The sequence below is a fragment of the Mixophyes fleayi genome, chromosome 2, assembly GCF_038048845.1.
Source record: "Mixophyes fleayi isolate aMixFle1 chromosome 2, aMixFle1.hap1, whole genome shotgun sequence".
Taxonomy (NCBI): Eukaryota; Metazoa; Chordata; class Amphibia; order Anura; family Limnodynastidae; genus Mixophyes; species Mixophyes fleayi.
Window position 1 is genome coordinate 283149914 of NC_134403.1, and position 20544 is coordinate 283170457.

At 39.5% G+C, this 20544-nt stretch overlaps 2 protein-coding genes across 8 annotated transcripts in view; one reads left to right on the top strand and one right to left on the bottom strand.

Moving 5' to 3' along the window:
• AP4B1 (adaptor related protein complex 4 subunit beta 1) overlaps positions 1-9934 on the bottom strand; it is a 25174-nt gene extending 15240 nt beyond the window's left edge. The window contains exons 1-4 of one of the 5 annotated variants that reach the window (XM_075196287.1): positions 9880-9934; positions 4933-5126; positions 2346-2570; positions 535-665 (exon numbers count right to left, since the gene is read on the bottom strand). In XM_075196287.1, the coding sequence (XP_075052388.1) occupies positions 535-665; positions 2346-2570; positions 4933-5045 (469 nt within the window). In that variant the 5' untranslated portion in view covers positions 5046-5126; positions 9880-9934. Of the gene's footprint in view, positions 1-534; positions 666-2054; positions 2213-2345; positions 2571-4932; positions 5127-9561 lie in introns of those variants that run through there. The other 4 variants (XM_075196284.1, XM_075196288.1, XM_075196285.1 and 1 more) reach the window with 4 other exon arrangements.
• LOC142139044 (5' exonuclease Apollo-like) overlaps positions 9747-20544 on the top strand; it is a 26264-nt gene continuing 15466 nt past the window's right edge. Inside the window, exons 1-3 of one of the 3 annotated variants that reach the window (XM_075196291.1) lie at positions 9747-9904; positions 14325-14541; positions 18524-18689. In XM_075196291.1, coding sequence (XP_075052392.1) covers positions 14353-14541; positions 18524-18689 — 355 coding nt within the window. In that variant the 5' untranslated portion in view covers positions 9747-9904; positions 14325-14352. The remainder of the gene's footprint in view (positions 9905-14324; positions 14542-18523; positions 18690-20544) is intronic. The other 2 variants (XM_075196290.1, XR_012688153.1) reach the window with 2 other exon arrangements.

A 20544-nucleotide genomic window follows, 5' to 3' on the forward strand; every position in this document is an offset into this window, starting at 1 on the left:
TCATGGTTTTATGTTAATTTGCTAAATATGGTATAATTTCACTTTCACAGCTTTTTATTTAGTCCATTTAGTAACATTAAATGTGCCGTAAACCACACAGAGGAATTCATCATTATGGAAAATGCAAGCTAATAGTAAATACAGTTTATACTGAATCTAATTGTGCTCTGGTCCATCAAGTGTTTTAGGGCAAAAAAATATTATATAAGTTATGGAAGTGTGTATTTTACATATTACCCTATACTATGCATACAAAGCTATTTCCTCCAATACAATATTGCATGAAAATAAAAGAAACCCTATCTTCCCCACTTAAAAATATGTTACTTTGGTAAAATAGGTACGAATACAAATTTTGATGAATCTAAAAAATATGAAAATTGGAAAACTAAACATCTCCACAAATAAAGGGGTTAATAGCAAACAATAGTACAATATATAGTAACATAACATTTAACACAATTAAAGTAATAATTTAGTATGTTCAGAACAAATTTGTACTGTTTTACTGTGCACTGTTCATAAAGAACTCACCAACTTCTCCTTCCCCCTGTTGCCTGTGCATTTTGGCACATCCCAGCACTGCTACTCTCCTCACGTAGGAAGCTTTGTCTCGTAATCCATTTTGGACAGGCTGTTGTATGTATTCCTGGATGCCTGGCATTCTGTGAAAGAATACATGATCACTGAAGCAAAATGAGCAGGAATTACATTTACTTGCACTACTAAGGTACTACATATCAATACAGTAACTCCATTAGAAGAGAAAGTTGTCTAGCATGACATGAATTATAAACTAATTTTTCTGATTATCGACCCAATCCTCAAATTTAAACTCTGGTTTTGTATGATCCCTGACTAACTCTAGGGTTGTCTGGTCTGTGTGTTTATTAAACAAGGATTTATTTTTTATTTTTCATGTTTACAGGGAAGCTCTTTTCCTGAACAAAGTGGAGATGTCATCTGGGCCATACTGGAGGATGTATTTAAGCCAACAATAAAGAAGTTTCATAAGAGGTGCAATAGGCACTTCAGTGATCATAAATTGAACTTCAATGAGAATTATAATATCACACTTAATAGTGAACTCTTTAATGCTAATTTGAAAACAGTGCATTTATGTGCAAACTTTACACTAAACAGTTTTTATTGTTTGCACTAGAAAGATGTATGCTTAATGCAGATGGGGCGATTTAGTAAAGTGTAAATTTTGCATCTAAATGTAAGGTTAGTGATTAAGCCCTGTTGCCTTTGTTTAGTGTCCAAATTGTCGCCTGTGTGGAAAACGGAGGGGCTGCCTTCATAACGGAAAATATGCTTATTCATGGACGTTCTAGAGTGTCACTAGTTGTAACAACTACAGTGGTTAAGGATTAGAGCTTTATTTTATCCTAAAATACTGCTTAGTTTACCTTTAATTTAATTATCAGTAAGGAAAGATCATAACAGTCTTATGGCTAACTTTGTGGGTTTGAAGGGTTTTATTAATTTGGTTGTAGTGTGTCTAGAAATGAACTTTTCCCAAAAGGGTCAAATTTGTCCCAATATAAATATAGGACAGGACTCATTCTTCTCCACTTCCAAGGAAATTAAAACATTTTAAAAAAAATAAAAAATCATATTGTGGGGAGAAAAAGCCTGTGTGCCCTTATGAAAAACAGGTATATTCCACGTAAATGTATGTTCTATGCTCTGTTATCTGAATTAATAATTGTGTGTTGCATGTCTGTGGAAAATAGCTGCATTGACGTAACCCTCTGTAAGGAAAGCACCTTATCGGCCCAAATCCTCCCAGCAGAAGCTGCAACCCCAGCTTGTTTTTATCTGTAAAAACAGGTGCAATTGCACAAAAGTGACCTCACAAAAAGACTTTTGCACTCTAGTAAATGGACATTTCTGAATTGTTTAACCAATTCAACTTGTAACTAAGAAATGTTATGGAACTTTGCTCTGGCTTGCCAAGACACTGCCCAAAACATAACATAAACATGTGAACATGTAAATACACTTTCAGTGTTATTGGAAGATGTAGCTTAGCCGTTAAAAGCACTCACTGTCTATATTAAAGACACAAATGTGCCGGAGACTGTGGTTCGACACAGTGTCAGCTCTTTGCAATCTTAGACAAGTCACTTTGTCTCACTGTGTTCAAGACACAGAAAAGTAGAGAGAAAGCTTGAATGGGCACTCTTCCTGAAAATTAGGTGTATGGCTCTACTTAAAAATTGTATGCGCTACATAAAAAAGAAAAAACAATAAGGTGAAATCCCATTATTTTGCCAATGATTTCCTGTTGTGTGTTAAGTGAGCATGAGCAGTTTTTGACCTCTATAGTGTATACTGACCTGAGGTTACACATACTCCGAAGTGCCAGTCCTCTCACCATGGGGTTGGGGTCTGAACAATCTTTACACAGAGTGTTGATAGTTAGCAGTGCCAAGTCTGGTTTTTGAGGAGCGTAAGTGCACATGTACAAATAAACCAGCTTCTTCTGCACAATATCTACAGTAGCACTGGCCTTAACCATCTCCATGAAGACACTGGATACATCCACTCCTTGAGTCATGTGTCTTCAATAGAAAGAAAATGCATTATGGTTTAATGATAAAACAGTGACTGATGTCAATCTGCACTCAAGTATGTAAGATGTGCAGATTACAAATTAATTTAATTTAATTTTATTGAAAATAAAACCAAATATACAAAACCTGAAACCTCACAATGAACTTAAAGTTTCATAAAGCTGTACACACATTTTTTTTATTAACAGTTGAAATTTTTATTGAAATTTTGGGGATAGAAGCAAACAGCAATAGAGGAAGTAAGGGGAGGAAAAACAGGGGGGTACATTAAGTCACATTAAACAAGTACTTCAGACAATAGCAAAAATTATCCATCAAAAACTGGTAGTGCTGCTTTGCTTTTACAAAGAGCAGGATACCTGTGGTGGGGCTAGATGCTCTGAATAATAAGTACTCCAATTGAGCCATTTAGTCAAGGGGGAAGAAGCTGACGAGGAATATGGGAGGGCCAGAGTCTCCATAACATAGCTCCTCTGGATTTTGGCCATAACAATTGAAAGGGGTGGGCCGAGGGAGACTTCCAGGATTGTGCAATATCTGCTCTAATAGAAATTGATTATTATTTTAAGTTATTGCAAGTAAAAAGGTTTCTCAAAAATGGCTGAAATAATGTCATATTTCTTTAAGTATTATTGGTTGTTTTTAATGACAATTATACATGATGTACTGATTCCTTGTAAATTGATATGTTGCATTCTGTTGAATATTGATTTAGCTCACAGAATGGTTGCCTGAACTGAATGTAAGCGACTGGTGCTTTTTAAAAGGGTTCTACCACTCCTCACGATCCAAGCAATCAATCACTTTATTTAATATGATCAGCTCTAACACACTGAACAGACTTAAGAAAGCATAAACAGAGCTGTTATATCTGAAGCAATATGTACTACAACATATGCAAAGATATATTTACATTTCCAAAAGCTGATTTGCTTTCTCTTTAAAAAAAATATTATGACTCTTGTCAAGGAGGGTAAAACAATTTTGCACATGAGCAACTCTGGTGCAGGTGTCTAGTTTACTGCGGAGAATCATAGGTATAGAAATGGTTTGTGGCAGTGCATTTGTAAAGTAAATAAAAGTAGCACCTATCCTCACATGTCTTGATATGCCCATATTTTGGCTTATTTCAATATTGGCATAATTATAGCCTAATCAGAATAGCTAGAAAAATATATTCATGTGAACACGATCTATCCTAAAATTCGAAATTACTTCAGATAACATGTTTCCAGCAAATCACTGTGTGTAAGCAAACAAGGGGAAAAAATATATTGATGAAGGACAGCAAAATACTTCAGGGTCTGTTGCCTGTGATCTCACTTTAATGATTTATGCCAATCATCCCTTTTTTATTGCACAGTTTAAAGTACTAAGGACCATGAAAACGTGGGTACAATTCCTTTGGCTACAAAAGACCACACTCTAAGTTCAGTGTATAGTCCTTATGGGAAATCTATGCAGTGTGGAATTAATGCCATATTTTTGCTATGCTGCAGAAAAGTTATAATATATCTGTAGAAACCAATTAGAACTCTTCTTGGCCAAAAAGGCAACTAAAGGGTTGTAAAACAAATTAGCATATCAGCACACCTCTTCCTGAGATGTCACAGAGGAGAGAGGTTTGTGCAAGGAATAAAGTTTAAAAAAACAGTGAAATGATTTTATAAATTGACAGTTTTTGGGGATCAATCTTCTGCTGCTGAATTGTCCACAGCTTCTAGCCTTACCAAAAAGGCAGATTGCGCAAGATTATGCAAGTGTAATTATTTTGTTTCTGTGTTTAGTTCTGTTTTACTCTAAAGAAACCATTTTGTATTTATAATTTTTCATGTCAAATTGTTATCACCATTTATATTCAGTAAGCATTGTCACTTTTTGTTATATTAAACTCTACATAATAATGTTTAGTCATATTGTTTGCTTGGTTTCAATTACACTATATTTATACAGGGAACTGTTTGAATTACAGTAACTCTTGATTTAATTTCGGCTGTGAATATATTTTGGAATAAGTGCGGGAGTAACTGAAGACTTCCTAAGAGTGTCAGCTCATCTTAGTGGTGGTAACATGTTGTATTTGTTGTGAGTGTGAGATATAGGTTTGAGGGTATTTTAGTCATTTTTTAGACAGAGCAGGTGGTTTTGCCTTTATTAGCGTATCACACCCACATGTCCTGCATGTCAAGGTGGGTCTGGGCATGATAAATATGTACTCAGAACTTATCTGCCACAATGTATCCAGCCTGTCTTTTAAATGTAATTAGATAAAATCGACAACTGGGCTAAAAAAACCAGTACTGTGCAACAACTGAGAAAGGCTAGTGTAAGTCCATGAATGTTTTCTTACCTGATCACCTTGTGGATGACATTCCTGTATCTCAGCCTGTCTGCCTGGATGTGAGGATTTGACAGTGCTCTTTTAAGCTCTTTAACAGCATCTTCTGATCCCAGGTACGGCATTGTGAACACTGTTGACTCACAGCATGGAGTAAACCTTGACCAGAATCTAGAAGTCAACAGAGTATTTGCAGTTTCTTAAGACTAAAAAGTTAAACAAAAAGTGTTTGAAATAAAAGGCAATATTACAAATATATAAAGAGCATAACACATACATAACTTTACAATACAGCACAAAAATGGAGGTGGATTACTAGATGCTAAGAGTTATTATGAAAACTCATCTAGAAAAGGTAATTTCTGTCATCATTTGGGCCATAAACTTTTGATAGAAGTCAAACAAATTTTTTTTAGCATTTACTCTAAATACACAATCTTGGACATTAGATTACATCTTTCCAAACTTCAGACACCAAACACTAATTGGCACTACAGTTAAAATAATGGAAAAGGGCTGCAGGTCCATCACAGCATAAGGAAGGGTGGTTGGGTTCCTTTTGGAGAAAGCTGTAGATGTCAGCACTAGAATAAAAGATGCCTGGAGAAACTCAAATCAAGCATTTCCCAAACAGGCGAGCGTGACAAAGGGTGCCTCTAACATTTTTATGTCCCTGTAAATCTCTACACCAAAATAAATATCAAGGTGTCTAATATATGGCCCTTGGTTCTTCAGAATAAAACACATCACCACCCAATCAAGGATTCCCATGGCTTAAGGATCACTAAATAAAGAGAGTGCGAAGAAATAATGAGGATGGCAACCGTTGAACCTCATGATAATCATGCATGGTCAGTCTGTTGTCTCACATTGAAAACATTGCCAAGAGGAAACGTCCAACCACTAATCAGGCAGCTATAGACAAGAAAATGCATTTATACTTTAATATATACATCATGATCACTTTCACCCATCTGTAGCAGGCTACCATACTAGGTGGGAGTTGCTTCTTTGAAGAAATGTCCAATGCAGATTATTCAGTCATTCACAGAGGCAGTCTCAGACCTACATCAGATCCCATTAGGACACCATCCTAGATGTGGAAAGTGGCTGTAGTTGTATATATTGGAGTAGAACGTTAATACTTTATAACAGAGCTACAAATAAATGTCAGGTTAATACCTAACAATGCACCTTTCTACTGTATATCATATTTGGAAATGTAAAGATTGGAGCTTAGCAGACCTATACTACACTGTTTGCGGCCAACTCACACACTCATCCTTCTTTAGCGAGTACTTGATATCAAGTACCACGACAATACTGAAGTGGATCCCAGAGGAGGAACTTCCATTATTCAGTTAAGGAAGGGCTAAGTTGGTTTCTTTTTCAAATGTTCACAGTGAAACATGGCATGGCAATTGTCCTTAACTACAAATTCTCAAGTAACTGGTCATTATTATTGGAGAAGTCATGCTAACTTGTCCATCAAAGATATTTTTGACCAAAAACTCCTACCTCTCCTTTAGTAGCTGAAAAATGGGATTCTCTCAAAATTATATTCAGATAGTCCATAGTGGATAGGAACTTTTTTTTTTTTTTACTTCAATAAATTTTTATTGGGTTTTTCAAAGTTAAATGGGGTACAGAAAAAAGAAGGGTAACAAGCACAGTTGAAGGAACAAACAAAGGGAAACTAAAGGGGGGGGGAAACCCCCACGCAGGGGGGGGGGAGTCACTCAATTGAAACAGCGATCTTATAACATGCACGTTACTTTAAGAAGCAGAAATAAAATATACACATTGGTCTTTCTCATAATACAGCACATGGGGACATATTAGTACTTAGGTAGCTCAAATGACACACAGGCAGAACCTATTCATTAGGCTGGGGTTCTTCTATGAGGGCTGTTGGGGAGGGAGGGGGTGAAATATTTGAAGCTACTCGTGCTCTACCGGAGCCCTCTGTAACATATTCGTGCCAGCTAAACCATTTGAAAATTGGATTGGAGGCGGATGACGTATAGGGCACATCCGTTGTTTCCATTTCGAAACTATACTGGATCTTAGACACGATAGGAACTTTTTTGTACCCATTCCCATTCAAACTATCCCTCATTTGATTCTCCAGCATAGAAAAAATCCTTAACTCGTATGGATCCCAAATTTATCAGAGTATTTACAAAATAGTAAGCAACATACAGGACTGCACTGGTATTGCTTGGTCCCACAAGGTGGTCCCGCATTAAATGTAACGCAAAACATCACCAGTGAGTACAGATCAGTAGCATAGACAGTTAAAGCTGCACTAATACCTATTGTAAAATATTACTAACATCACTCTCCATACAGCTATTTTTCCTGCAACTATAATGGCGCTGTAACACAAAACCAGCAAATCTCAGCTGTTAGCCAACTTAAAATGGCAGCGAAGGAGGTGGTGGTAGTAGTGGGGGGTGAGCAGGAGAACAATCACAAGCCACAGTCTCTTGATTTCATTTTCAGCTGGCCTGTGAGGGCGTCAGGAAAGAAGGTAAGTAAAGGAGAGTGAAGGGGGGCACAGAGAAACACGCTGAAGGGGGACAGAGAGACACGCTGAAGGGGGACAGAGAGACACACTGAAGGGGGACAGAGAGACACGCTGAAGGGGGACAGAGAGACACGCTAAAGGGGGACAGAGAGACAAGCTGAAAGGGGCAGAGAAACACGCTGAAGGGGGACAGAGAGACGCTGAAGGGGGACAGAGAGACGCTGAAGGGGGCAGAGAGACACACTGAAGGGGGACAGAGAGACACGCTGAAGGGGGAAGAGAGACACGCTGAAGGGGGACAGAGAGACACGCTGAAGGGGGGCAGAGAGAGACGCTGAAGGGGGACAGAGAGAGACACGCTGAAGGGGGACAGAGAGACACGCTGAAGGGGGACAGAGAGACGCTGAAGGGGGCAGAGAGACACACTGAAGGGGGACAGAGAGACACGCTGAAGGGGGAAGAGAGACACGCTGAAGGGGGACAGAGAGACACACTGAAGTGGGGCAGAGAGAGACGCTGAAGGGGGGCAGAGAGAGACGCTGAAGGGGGACAGAGAGAGACACGCTGAAGGGGGGCAGAGAGAAACGCTGAAGGGGGACAGAGAGACACGCTGAAGGGGGACAGAGAGAGACACGCTGAAGGGGACAGAGAGAGACACGCTGAAGGGGACAGAGAGACACGCTGAAGGGGGCAGAGAGACACGCTGATGGGGGACAGAGAGACACGCTGAAGGGGGACAGAGAGACACGCTGAAGGGGACAGAGAGACACGCTGAAGGGGCAGAGAGACACGCTAAAGGGGGGCAGAGAGACATGCTGAAGTGGGACAGAGACATACACGCTGAAGGGGGACAGAGACAGACATGCTGAAGGGGGACAGAGACAGACACACTAAAGGGGGCAGAGAGAGACGCTGAAGGAGGGGGACAGAGAGAGACGCTGAAGGAGGGGGACAGAGAGACGCTGAAGGAGGGGGACAGAGAGACGCTGAAGGAGGAGGACAGAGAGAGACGCTGAAGGAGGGGGACAGAGAGAGACGCTGAAGGAGGGGGACAGAGAGAGACTCTGAAGGAGGGGGACAGAGAGAGACGCTGAAGGAGGTGGACAGAGAGAGACGCTGAAGGAGGGGGACAGAGAGAGACTCTGAAGGAGGGGGACAGAGAGAGACGCTGAAGGAGGGGGACAGAGAGAGACGCTGAAGGAGGGGGACAGAGAGAGACTCTGAAGGAGGGGGACAGAGAGAGAGACACGCTGAAGTAGGGGGACAGAGAGAGACGCTGAAGGAGGGGGACAGAGAGAGACTCTAAAGGAGGGGGACAGAGAGAGACACTGAAGGAGGGGGACAGAGAGAGACTCTGAAGGAGGGGGACAGAGAGAGACACGCTGAAGGAGGGGGACAGAGAGAGACGCTGAAGGAGGGGGACAGAGAGAGACGCTGAAGGAGGGGGACAGAGAGGGACGCTGAAGGAGGGGGACAGAGAGAGGTGGTGAAGAAGGGGACAGAGTAATATGGTGAAGGGGCGCAGTGATATGATGAAGGGGCACAATGTGATGGTGAAGGGGCCTTAATACATCTTACGTCATTTTGACCCAACTACTTAAAAAACAGGACTACCCGGTAATTATTTTGGCTTAGGGGTGCCTTGGAAAGATTACAGTGACCCTAAGGGTGCCTCGAACTGAGATTAGACCCATGTGTACCCTATGTATACATGGGTCTAATTATTAGACCCATGTGTACATAGCATTGGTCTGACTGGATGGTGATGTCTTCTCAGATCAGTATGCAAAGGACCAAAAGAGAAAAAATTACTCCTAGTCAAGAGGACCCAGTTGCCTCCCTGTGCTGTAGATTATTAGGTATTTAACGTACTTGTAGTGTTTATACCTATGCCTTAATACACATTCTTATACTACTTATTATAGTAATTGGTAAGATAAAGTTAACTATGTACTTTATTACAATCATTTGAACTGTCTTAAGATATGTCCATATTTAAAGTTGGTTAAAAGAAGTGAAGCACACTACAGAATTACCAATGTCATCATCATCTATTTATTTATTTATATAGCGCCACTAATTCCGCAGCGCTGTACAGAGGACTCGCTCACAATATATCAAGGTAGGGTGTGCTGGCATTTACAGCAGCTTGGAATACCCAGGGCGGCTCCTGCTCCGTTCTAAAGTGATCATCACCTCCTTGTCAGGAAACATTATAATACAGACCACCCTTTCCTCTCCACATCTCTGACACCGAACATACACTACGCCTCTGCAACACATGCGCCGCCAGTGAGAGGGTTAACCATTTTGGCGGGAACGACAAACAGGCTCCACCCTGTTCCGGCCCAACTATTCGTCCACACACACACAGCACGGAACCGGTTACTCGGTGGAGCAATAGTATCTTACCGAGACCGCTGATATACCTGCAGTTTCCGTGCTTCCGGGATGGTAAGACAAAAGCAGCCGAGTGCTGCGCTCACTGATCTCCCGGCGTACAGCGCATGCGTGAGATGTGTTGCGAGTGTCGGCGCCCACTGTTTATAACTTGTTATTATAAAGAGTTCACTATGTCAGGGTTAAACTCAGGGGGTTCTCATTCGTCTATATTTCTTTTTACAGGATATAAACCTGCAATGATCCAGCTCAGCTATGTTCTTTACTACTTCTAGGCAAGTAGTGTTTATGTGATTTCCCTGTTCACCTGTAAGCTGCTGAGATCCAGTACACAGAGCAGCGGCCCATTGAGGGCTTCTGGGGGAATAGAGTGACAGGACAATAAGTAAAACTCCTGATCTGTACCCAACCATAGTTCATTCTACACAATACTAACTTTTAAGGTTGAGTTGAGTTTCTCTTTTACCTCCTTCCCATTTATTAATATCAATACTTGAGATACTGTAATTCAAAATGAGAGGTTATAAACGTGCAACACAAGGGCCCAGCTTTTTGATGGAGGACTGTGGGTTCTGTCTTGGGCCAGAAACTATGCTGGCGTACGTCTATACAGTGCCTGGAAAATGTTATATCTCAAAGTCTAACTAATAAAGTTCAGTTTATAACAATAATTGTATTATGTTTTGAGATGGGTAAAGCAAACAACCAGTTGGTCAGAATGTAGCACCCATTATCAAAAGTTTTCCTAATGTAAGCTTTTTGCAATAAGGGTTTATTATTTATTTGGGCTTCCATAAATGTACAGTATTTATGTAGAATAATTAATTAAAAAAATATTCACAGATAACCCAGCATATTGTTTTTAATAATATTATGGTTTATTTTGTATGGCACCACCTTATTATGCAGTGGTTTACAGAGATATTGAATCATTCTCATCAGATGGTACAAGTCCTCGTCCAATTAACCTACCAGTATGGCCTGTGGGAGAAAGCTGGAGGAAATCCGCACAACACAGAGAGAACTTACAAACGCCACACATTTTCACGTATGCGAAAAGTTGTTGGGTGATTTAAAAAGTAAAATGTTTCTGGTCCAAAGTGAACTGACATAGAATGAACTAGACACTTCAAAAGTAGGGATGTTCACTGACTACTGTGTTTTGGTTTTGGATGTATGAACTTTGGGTTTTTATTTTGGCAATATCGCCCTCGTGTGTTTTGGATCTGTATTTTTTTTTTTTTTTAAATTGCTAAAATCACATATTTTGGCTCTTCTTTTTTTCTTTTTTTTTGTACCTGCATTATTAACTTCAATAACATTAATTTCCAGTTAGTTTTTGTCAAGTGACAAGAACACTGCAACCCCTGTTTCTGTGTGAACAATGGTGCTGGATCTCCTGGGGAGGGAGGTACTTATGGAATCCAAAACCTGCGAGATCAGACGATGTAACAATGAAGTTTTGCCTCGCTTCAGATCCGAGGAAGCGGGAAAGTACTGAGCCGGCTCTGCTCGCTACTCGGTTTGGCGATGTTAGGGGGGTTTTTGGTTTACGGAATACCGAGCCTGATCATTTCTATTCAAAAGCAATTGCCTACAAAACCAGCAGGGGCAGTGCCATGGGGCCCATGGAGATAATAGGGCCCTGGTTTCCTCATCCCCACCTACCTGCATCAGGGACCACAGCTCGCTAGTTCTGTCTCTGGAAGAATGAGATAATTTAGATGTAGATGGAACATTTAAATTGCTTCACTGCAGTTCTGCTAACCAGGGTGTGTCAAAATTCCACTGGAAAAAATATCCTGTTTGATAGTTTATCAGTAAATGTATTGTTTACAGCAGGTGTTTTCAATCCTTTACATATTTATCTTGTAACAGTGTAGCAGGGATTTGTGTGACAAGCACATGGCGTTTTCTGGGTGAAAAAAAATCTGTTTTCCCATATTTAAACCACCACAATTCGGTTGACTGATTGACATTCTGAAATGGTTCCTTAAGAATAGTAGCCTGAGAAGCGTCAACTCTTACACAATATATTGAGGTATCGCATGCACTGTATGAGGGCTTTAGTGACATCATCAATATTTATTTATAAGGTTCCACAGCACCATGCATCAATCCAAAACACATAGATGCAGTAATAATACGTACATACAATAGCATTAGCAATAAAACATATACCGTAATACACATTGCTTACCTAGTAATTAGCATAATACATCATACCATATACAGCACACAATTTAACAGGGACATACAAACAGGACCAAGAGACAAAGGGTAGAGAGGATGACAGATGTGAGAGATGAGGAGCAGATAACCAAGAATAGATGGATTTTGAAGGAGCGATTCAAGATTCTGTAGAGCGAGGTTGGTGGCAGCTTGGGAGAAGGCTTGAAGCCTGAAGTGGGAGGAGGAGTTGATAAACAGGGAAGAGAGGCGAGGAGCAAAGGGGTCGAGCAGCTTTATATTTTACAATAAGATCATTGATTTAGGGAGGGGAAGCATTATGGAGGGCATTATAGGTGATGGAAAGGAGCTTCAACTGGATTTGCAATGTATTGGGGATCCAGTGAATTGATTTGCATAGAGGCTCAGAGCATAAGGTGCTGGAAAGGAAGATTAGTCTGGCTGCAACGTACGTGATGGACTGAAGGGGGGTAAGGCGAGGTCAGTAGAACAAGGTTTTACATTAATTCCACAACTAAGTAATAGGATTTGAAAAAAACACAGGCCCTATTTTGTTTTAATTTTGATCCAGAGCAAAACATCCAGTGCAACAGCTGCGAAATTTGGCTTAATTGGTTCAAAATATTGTTTATTGTCCCCAAAAATAGCAAATGGATAATTCCCTCCTCAATTACCCCATAAGGTGCTCGAATAAATGTAGTTGCGTATATATCATCTCCTGTAACATAATAAGTTTGCTTGCTTTTTACCAAAGGCAAGCAAACTTAGTTTTTCTAACCTCTATAATTTAATTATTTCCCTTTTCTAACAAGTTTTTTTTCTCCTATGTGTCACGAACGCCCAGCCTGTCCCAGATATAGCAATCTGAACAGCTGTATCATGAGCCTCCCAAGGCTTCATAATTTCACAAAGAATCACGGAGAATACACTAGATTAAATTTATTTAATCTGAAAAATGTTTCTAGGGCTTAGTTACAAAAAAGTTAATGACAAGACGTACAATAAATTGCACAAGTAAGTTTCAAAAAATAAAACTGGAAATAAAACCAGAGTCACTACTTACTAGTTAAGACATGGCGTGTGTGAGGGAACACAATTGAGAAAGTTGGGACATTTCTGTCTTGATAGACCCCCTCATGAAAATGCACACGATATTGCCTAAGGCAGAAGATTTTAAACCTTTTTTCCACATAGCTCTCACCCCCCACCTTTTGGAGTTTAGTGGTCAATAAGGATAGATTGATCTCCCAAATCTTTCTTAGTGAGCTAGGGATGTCCTGAGATCTGGAAAGTTCACAGGACCTGAGTTCTCACCTCTGCTCGTTCGGTTTGGCTGGTCAGGTCCACGTCCTCTGCATACCAAAAAACTACTCAGCGATGCTTATATATCTCTTTCTGACAAATTTCAAAAGATTATTGACACTTGCATAGGTTCAGACTCATGTCATCTAGCAAAGCACACGTTGAGATTACATTTCAAGGTTACATACAATATACATTGTCATACCTGATTATTAAGGGAAAATAACAATAATACATAATTGTCACACTATGTCCTTACAGTTTACAGTGCCCATAACTATCCCACATACAAGATGTGGTCTAACCAGGGATTTATACAATTGTAATACTATGTTTGCTTTACATGCATTTATACCACTTTTTATGCCTCCCGGGATTTTATTTGTATTTGCAGCTGCTGCATCACTCTGCTACTTGGCTTTCTGTCTACTAGAATTTGAATCTTTTTCCAGCTCCTTTTGCCAAATTGTATTCCATTAAATGTGTAAATAGCATGGTAATTACCTTGGCTTAGATGCCTAACCTACATTTTATCTACCTTTCTGCAGAAAGTTACTATCCTGTTTAGTTAATAACCCTACATAGTTTTTCATCAGGAAACATGGACACTTTACTTTATAGTGTCCATATTTGTGTTACCTTTGTTGGGCTGAAATGTCTTACAGTATGAGAATTTTTTTTTTTATTTGCACTGGAATTGGTCATTTCTAAGCAATATATTGTAATATGGATGTGGTGCATATTTTCTGAAAATCTGTGGTAATTACACAATAAATTGTTAACTTACATGAAGAATTTGTACAGTAGCCTAACTGGAATCTTAGTGAAGAAATCTTGTTACAGCTTCTGTGTGCATAAAGCACAATACGCAAGATTTTATCTTGTATAAATATTTAGTTAATTTCTGTTTTGTCATCTATTGCTCTCCTAAGCATAACAAACAATTCACAAAATCATAATTTTTTCTTCTTCCCCTTCTTAGATCTTTGTTTGCTAACTGGAGGTTGAGAATGAATGGGGCTTTTATTCCAAACACCCCTATTGCTGTGGATTTTTGGCAGATCCGTCGATGTAGCCACATCCGACTCTTCTTTCTGTCCCATATGCACAGTGACCATACTGTGGGTTTATCTTCTACATGGAAACATCCATTGTATTGTTCACCGGTCACAGCCAAGATCCTTAAACACAAGTTGCAGGTACAGTATGAAATAATGTAGAGATAATTGTTGTTGACTGGTCATTCCGTCATACCTGTCACACTTTCAGCAAATTTGTTTGTGCAGTTACCATCTGCCATTTCATAAAATAAGGTTGGAATTACTACATTACCTCCGAATTTGGGCTTCAGGGAAGATACGTTCCAACGATAACTTGTGAACTGTCCCAGATACTAAAAGTGGAGAACATTCTCAATAAACAAGCACTGGGTTCTATGTTAACTAGAATTCCCATATTTTATAATTTTCAAAACTAAACATACAAACAAAATAGCTTCATAATAGAAAAAAAAACACAGAATCATGATGCATGTTAACTGTATGTGCTGCTCTCATCTGCTGCATCAGCCCAAACATAGAGGACGCTGAAAGGCTAATCAGGCTGGGACTCCAATGTGAGAGCAAGAAGGGCATTAAGAACTGGATCACATAAAGAGAGTGCACCGTTTCTTTGAAAGGGGCAGAGCCAGTGCCAGCATCCTTGGCAACACAGCAGATCCTGCCAGTAGCAGCAGATGTGTCGTGGGCTTCTCCAGAGCATAAAAAAGATGGGAAAAGCTGAACCTCTGCATAGAAATATCCCTGTAGCTTATAGGGGTGAGTGGTTGATGTGAATATAACTGCTCATGTTACATATCATACATTTGTTTCAATGATAATGGAGCAGAGAGTGCGTCCCCAAAAGAAAGTAGATAAGTTGCATTTGTTTAAGAAAAAAAGATTCTCTTAATTAGGGGGCACACTAAAATTCACCCAAATTCTTTACGATCAGTTATTAAAATCACATTCCTTTATTTTTATCTTTTAAAAGTGTAGTATACATAAATCTATCATTGGCAAAAATATTATTAAATATAAATAAGTGAAAAGAGGAATAGGGGATTAAAATGTTGTGAGAAATCACAACAATAAGGAGCTGTTACTCAAGAGAGGTTCTGTGCATGCCCTAAGGCTAGTGTAGCCTATATGTTTTTCAAACATAATCAGTACCACACATTAGAGTATGCAATTCTGTCTGAGGAGGTAATTGTTTACTATTTAAGTACTAGTAGGTTGCAATAAATAATGCAAATTGTGAATACTACTGCAGTGAACCAAGAGGAACTACAGCTATAAAGATTAACCAATAACCTAACTGGGGGGATAAGGCCTAATCATAACTGCAGTGTAAATATGGTATATCAAATGAAGCCATTGATAAATTGAGCTACTAAGGTGTAAAATGTGAAGTCAGAGGGTCTGATGTGTGCTTACTTGGTGGCTCTGCCCACCTCAGTGTTAACAACACCACTTTCAGGTGAAGCTGAGCTGCTTTAAATTCCCCATGGGTGAGCTACGTCCTGACATAGGAGAGACACTTTTAGAGACTTTGAACAGATGGGAGAGAGCCATAATCTTACACAAGGAGACCACGTAAGGAATTGCTATATTTTGTGTAGGCAAATATATTTTAGTCCATAATACCACTTAAAATCCATAAAAGTAGTGATCAACCACATATTCATCAATAGCATGATGAAGGGCAGCCCATACATCAAATAAAGCATTCTGTCACACAGAGAAGTTGAAGAAATGTGTATAAGCTCAACTGAAACACTGGACCTACCTGTTTGGTATCAATAAATTGATAAATTCATAGTGAATCTATTCATAATAAAATTGGATATGCATGGCACTCCACAGGAATGTTGGGTCATAGAGTATAATTGGGTATTAAATCAGGGAACATGCAAATTATGGTTGTAAACAGTGTCACTGATAGCAACCACCTGGAGGTGGGTAAAGGTCAAAGTGTCTTTAAAAAACTGAGACCAGCTACAAGAAATTGTCAGCTCTTGGGGTTCAATCTAATTGAAGGACTGTCCTTCTCTTCTGCCTGCCCAAGGTATACAGATTATTATTTATTTATAAGTTATGCTCTGTACTTTTATACCATTTGTTTTTTATAACTGTTGAGCAATTTTGTTATTGTTTTTTGTTTTCTTAAAAACATATTTTATTAGGGAGTTTTTTCAAATTTTTACCAGTATACAGACTAGGTTTCAAAGAACAATTAGTCAATTAAAAATGATTTACAGCATGGGTATGAAAAAAAACAACAATGAAGGTAGAGGTAAAGAGAAGAAAAAGAAAGAAAAAAAAAAAGGGTATAAGTAAGATAAGACAGGTAAGGGAAAGGTGCTGGGGGAAGAAGAAAAAGAAAAGGGTGTTGGCAAAGGAAAAAGAGGAAGGGGAAGGGAGCCCGGTCTGGCATCTTGGTGGATAATTACTCCAATTTTGTCAGTTGTTAATTGTTTTCATAACCTGTAAGCATTGTACTTTTTCTATATTTAATATAAAACTTAATAAGTGCTGTCCTTATTGCTTTAAACAAATTTACACCCTTTTATGAAGTAGATTGCTTGACCATGCTAACCCTTAAAATGATGAGATGTGTATTGTGAATACATTTGTATACCAAGTCTAGTGTGTGTCTGCATGTACATTTGTGTCATAGAGCCTTGAGGAGTTAAGTGTTAACCCCTTTGATTGCTGGTGTGTGCCTATTGCCCTTATTCAACAGGTGATTGCAAAACTGAAGTGGGTGTAGTTGTGGGAGCCCATTCTGGGGGCGATTCGGCAAATCTGTAACCTGTGCTATAGGTGAGAGGAAGATTGAGTGCTGTAATCTTGTGTAGCCCCATACAGTAAACACTTCCAAGACACGAGTGCAGATTGCGGTTTGTGACTGGTAAGGGCAGGTATGAGAGGTCTCCTGACAAAATAGAGGCGATATATATGGTTTTATTTTATACTATATTATGAGATATTAAATCAGGGAGTGGCTGGTGATGGATATTTATATATATATATAATATATTATGTGCGTCTAGTCACTATCCAATAACGATTGTCCACTTCTAGTGATGTGGTTCCAAAGCACACTGATTTAATAGCAAAAAGTAGCAGAGTAACAATCCAAATAAAATAAGTACAGCTGTTACTTAGTAGGCACCCTGGATCCAGTGTACAGTCATTCAGTCCTAAAGTCTGCGGTCAATGTGACTGAACACTGGTCCCAGAGCCCCTGTTTATATACAGTCAGTGATACAGTGAAAACAATACAGATGATTTGGCATGGTTTCCATAGGTTCAGGCTTTAGGAAAGGACCAGTGTAATGCATGTCATTGGCCAGTTTAAACGATGCCATCCAAGGGTGGGGGTCAGCTCTCCAGAAGATGCATACTTATCTTCCCACCAAGAACTAGTTCAAGCTGGTCTATTTACATTACACAGACAATACCATTTCAGATCATTTATTCCCTAGCATCCATAACTAGCATACGCAAGGTGCAATCCTTTTTGTGAATGAATCGGACATCTGCGAATAAATAAGGGAATTGGAATGATGCCAGACATGACATGTGTCCTGTGACCTGAACCTTGGATCTCACTAACGTGTACATAAACTTATAATATGTAACCATAACCTCTGCTACATTTCATTACAGATAGCTATGTGTTGCAACTAATTTTAATATGAGCTAATTACAAAAGTATGTGTTCGTGCAAATGTGTGTATAAGTGTTTGCACGTGTTGCGGTTGATTACACTCCTCCACGCCGTAGCGTGCTATTCGCATAATTTCGGACATAGACAATCGGATTGATAGATATTAATTTGAAATGACTATATCCAATTATCTGACATATATATATTTATTTTGTGTTGCCCAGTAAAAGTCACGTTGTGGCAAACTTTGTAAATGTGTGGCCTAGGGTGTACCACTATCCGAAAAGATGCCTTGATATATGTATATTAGATCAGCTTTATTTAAGATTTAGTGTCTCTTCACAAAGTATTTATTATTTGTGTTGGTGAGAATGTTGAAAATTTATATGTAAGAGCCTTGGGTTTTTTTCATGCGTCAAAAATCTGTTTATTTTGAGACCAGCACCAATAATGACTTTCCTCTCCTAGGTTAATAGTAAATGGATCAACCCATTGGAAGTTGGAGAATGCCACATGCTGCCATTGGATGACTGTGGAATCGAGACCGTGTCGGTCACTCTGATAGATGCCAACCATTGCCCTGGTTCTGTTATGTTTCTGTTTGAGGGGTACTTTGGTACTATCCTATATACAGGTAAATATGATGTGGTGATTCCTTGTATACATATCTTGTCATTTCAATCCAACCACTTTTTGTGCCCATTTTCAAACTTGTAATGGTTACAAAAGCAAATAGTGATGGATGTTTGCCATATTGACATTTGAGATTATAACATTAAAAATATTTGGCATCATTTACAGTTGAACACAAAAATATCACTTAACTGTATGAATTTGATTTGCATGTATATTAACATACATCAAACTTAAAATCTTCTGTATAGATGTGTCCAGAGCAAAGATACTCCAGTCAACATTATCAGCTTATAGATGCGTCCCTTCTCCGCTTCAAAAATCCTTAACTAGTACCAGTGCTATTCAGCGCGGCCTGATTTCCACTGAGACAGGGACAACAAGCATTTGGTTCCCCTGATAGAGTTGACACCAGCACCAAGCTTCACAAGCTGGGCTAGTTCAGTGACTTTGTCCTCAATTTATTGGGAGGGTCAATAGTCTCTCAGCCAACCACAAGCGGTTTTCCACACTGACAGCTTATAATTGGCTGCACAGATACTTTTTACTCTAAATAGGGTGCATATCTAAGGAGTGTGTTTAACTTGTTTTTTCATACCTTTCCTGTATTGCACTTGCATGACGTTATTCGCCCGCTTCCGCATGCAACTCTACAGGTTCCGTGGCTGCAAGTGTAAGATACGGTTAACTCTAAATACGAACGGCACAGCTTGGTAGTTTTGTGCATTGTAAATGAGGCCCGCTGTATCTGTTGTTCTAATAAATGCATTATTCCAACTCCATGCCAGCTATATGCCTAGATGCATTTTTACAATGTGAAATGAGCCCATTTATCATATATAGGTGTACATATGCAGGACTAGATTGCAATGCGTTTTTTTGCTTTTTCTATGCAGACTTTTAAGTCCTTTCTATCGTAACCATGGAACTACCCTTTCTATTCACTTCTGTTTTTACATTTTTGTAGAGCCCCGCGCAACTTACACTCCAATGAGCGAATTTAAATATTTCATGATGCAACACAGTATTTCTTGGGGTTTGTTTTCCTTGGTTTTTTGTTTTTTTTTTGCATGTGGGCCCAATATGAGGCACATGAGTACACCTAGCCTGCATTTAACTGAGCTTCTCCCATCAGAAATAGACAACCTTGGACTAGCCAATATCTTGATGCTCAAATCCAGATGGTCCCTGTAGAGAAATATTCAGTAACATAAGTCTCATGACATCACAGAATGGCAATGGAAATGCTGCAGGGTTGCACTTTTGAAAACATTTGTTTGTTTTAATGTGTGGGCAAAGGAGAGGGAGGAGTCAAGGATGACACCAGGCAACAGACTTGAGAAAGAGAGGTAATGCTGGTATTCTCAACTGTGTTGGAGAAGTGCAGAGAAAACTCTCGAGGAAAGACAAGAAGTTCAGTTTTGGCCATGTTGAGTTTATGAAATTGCTGGGACATCCAGGCGGATATAGTAGAAAGGCAGCAAGACACCCAATAGAGGAGACAAGGGGAATGGTGAAGAGATGATGGGTAGATTTGGGTGTTGAGGTGATACTGGAGGTTGAAGGAGCTGATAAGCTCGCTCAGAGAGGTGGTGTACAAAGAAAAGCATAGATGGCCGAGCCCCGAGGGACTATCCAGAAGACCCAGAGGAGGAAACAGAGCGATTAGAGTAGTAGGAGGTGAAACCAGAGAGGACTGTGTCTGAAAGGCCAATTAGGTGAAGGGTTTGCAGCCGGAGAGGGTGTTCTACTGTGTCAAAGGCCGCAAAGAGGTCCAGGAGTATAAGTAGGGAGAAGTGTCATTTGGACTCTGCAAATGGAGATCTTTCATGAATTTGGTCAGGGCAGTTTTTGTG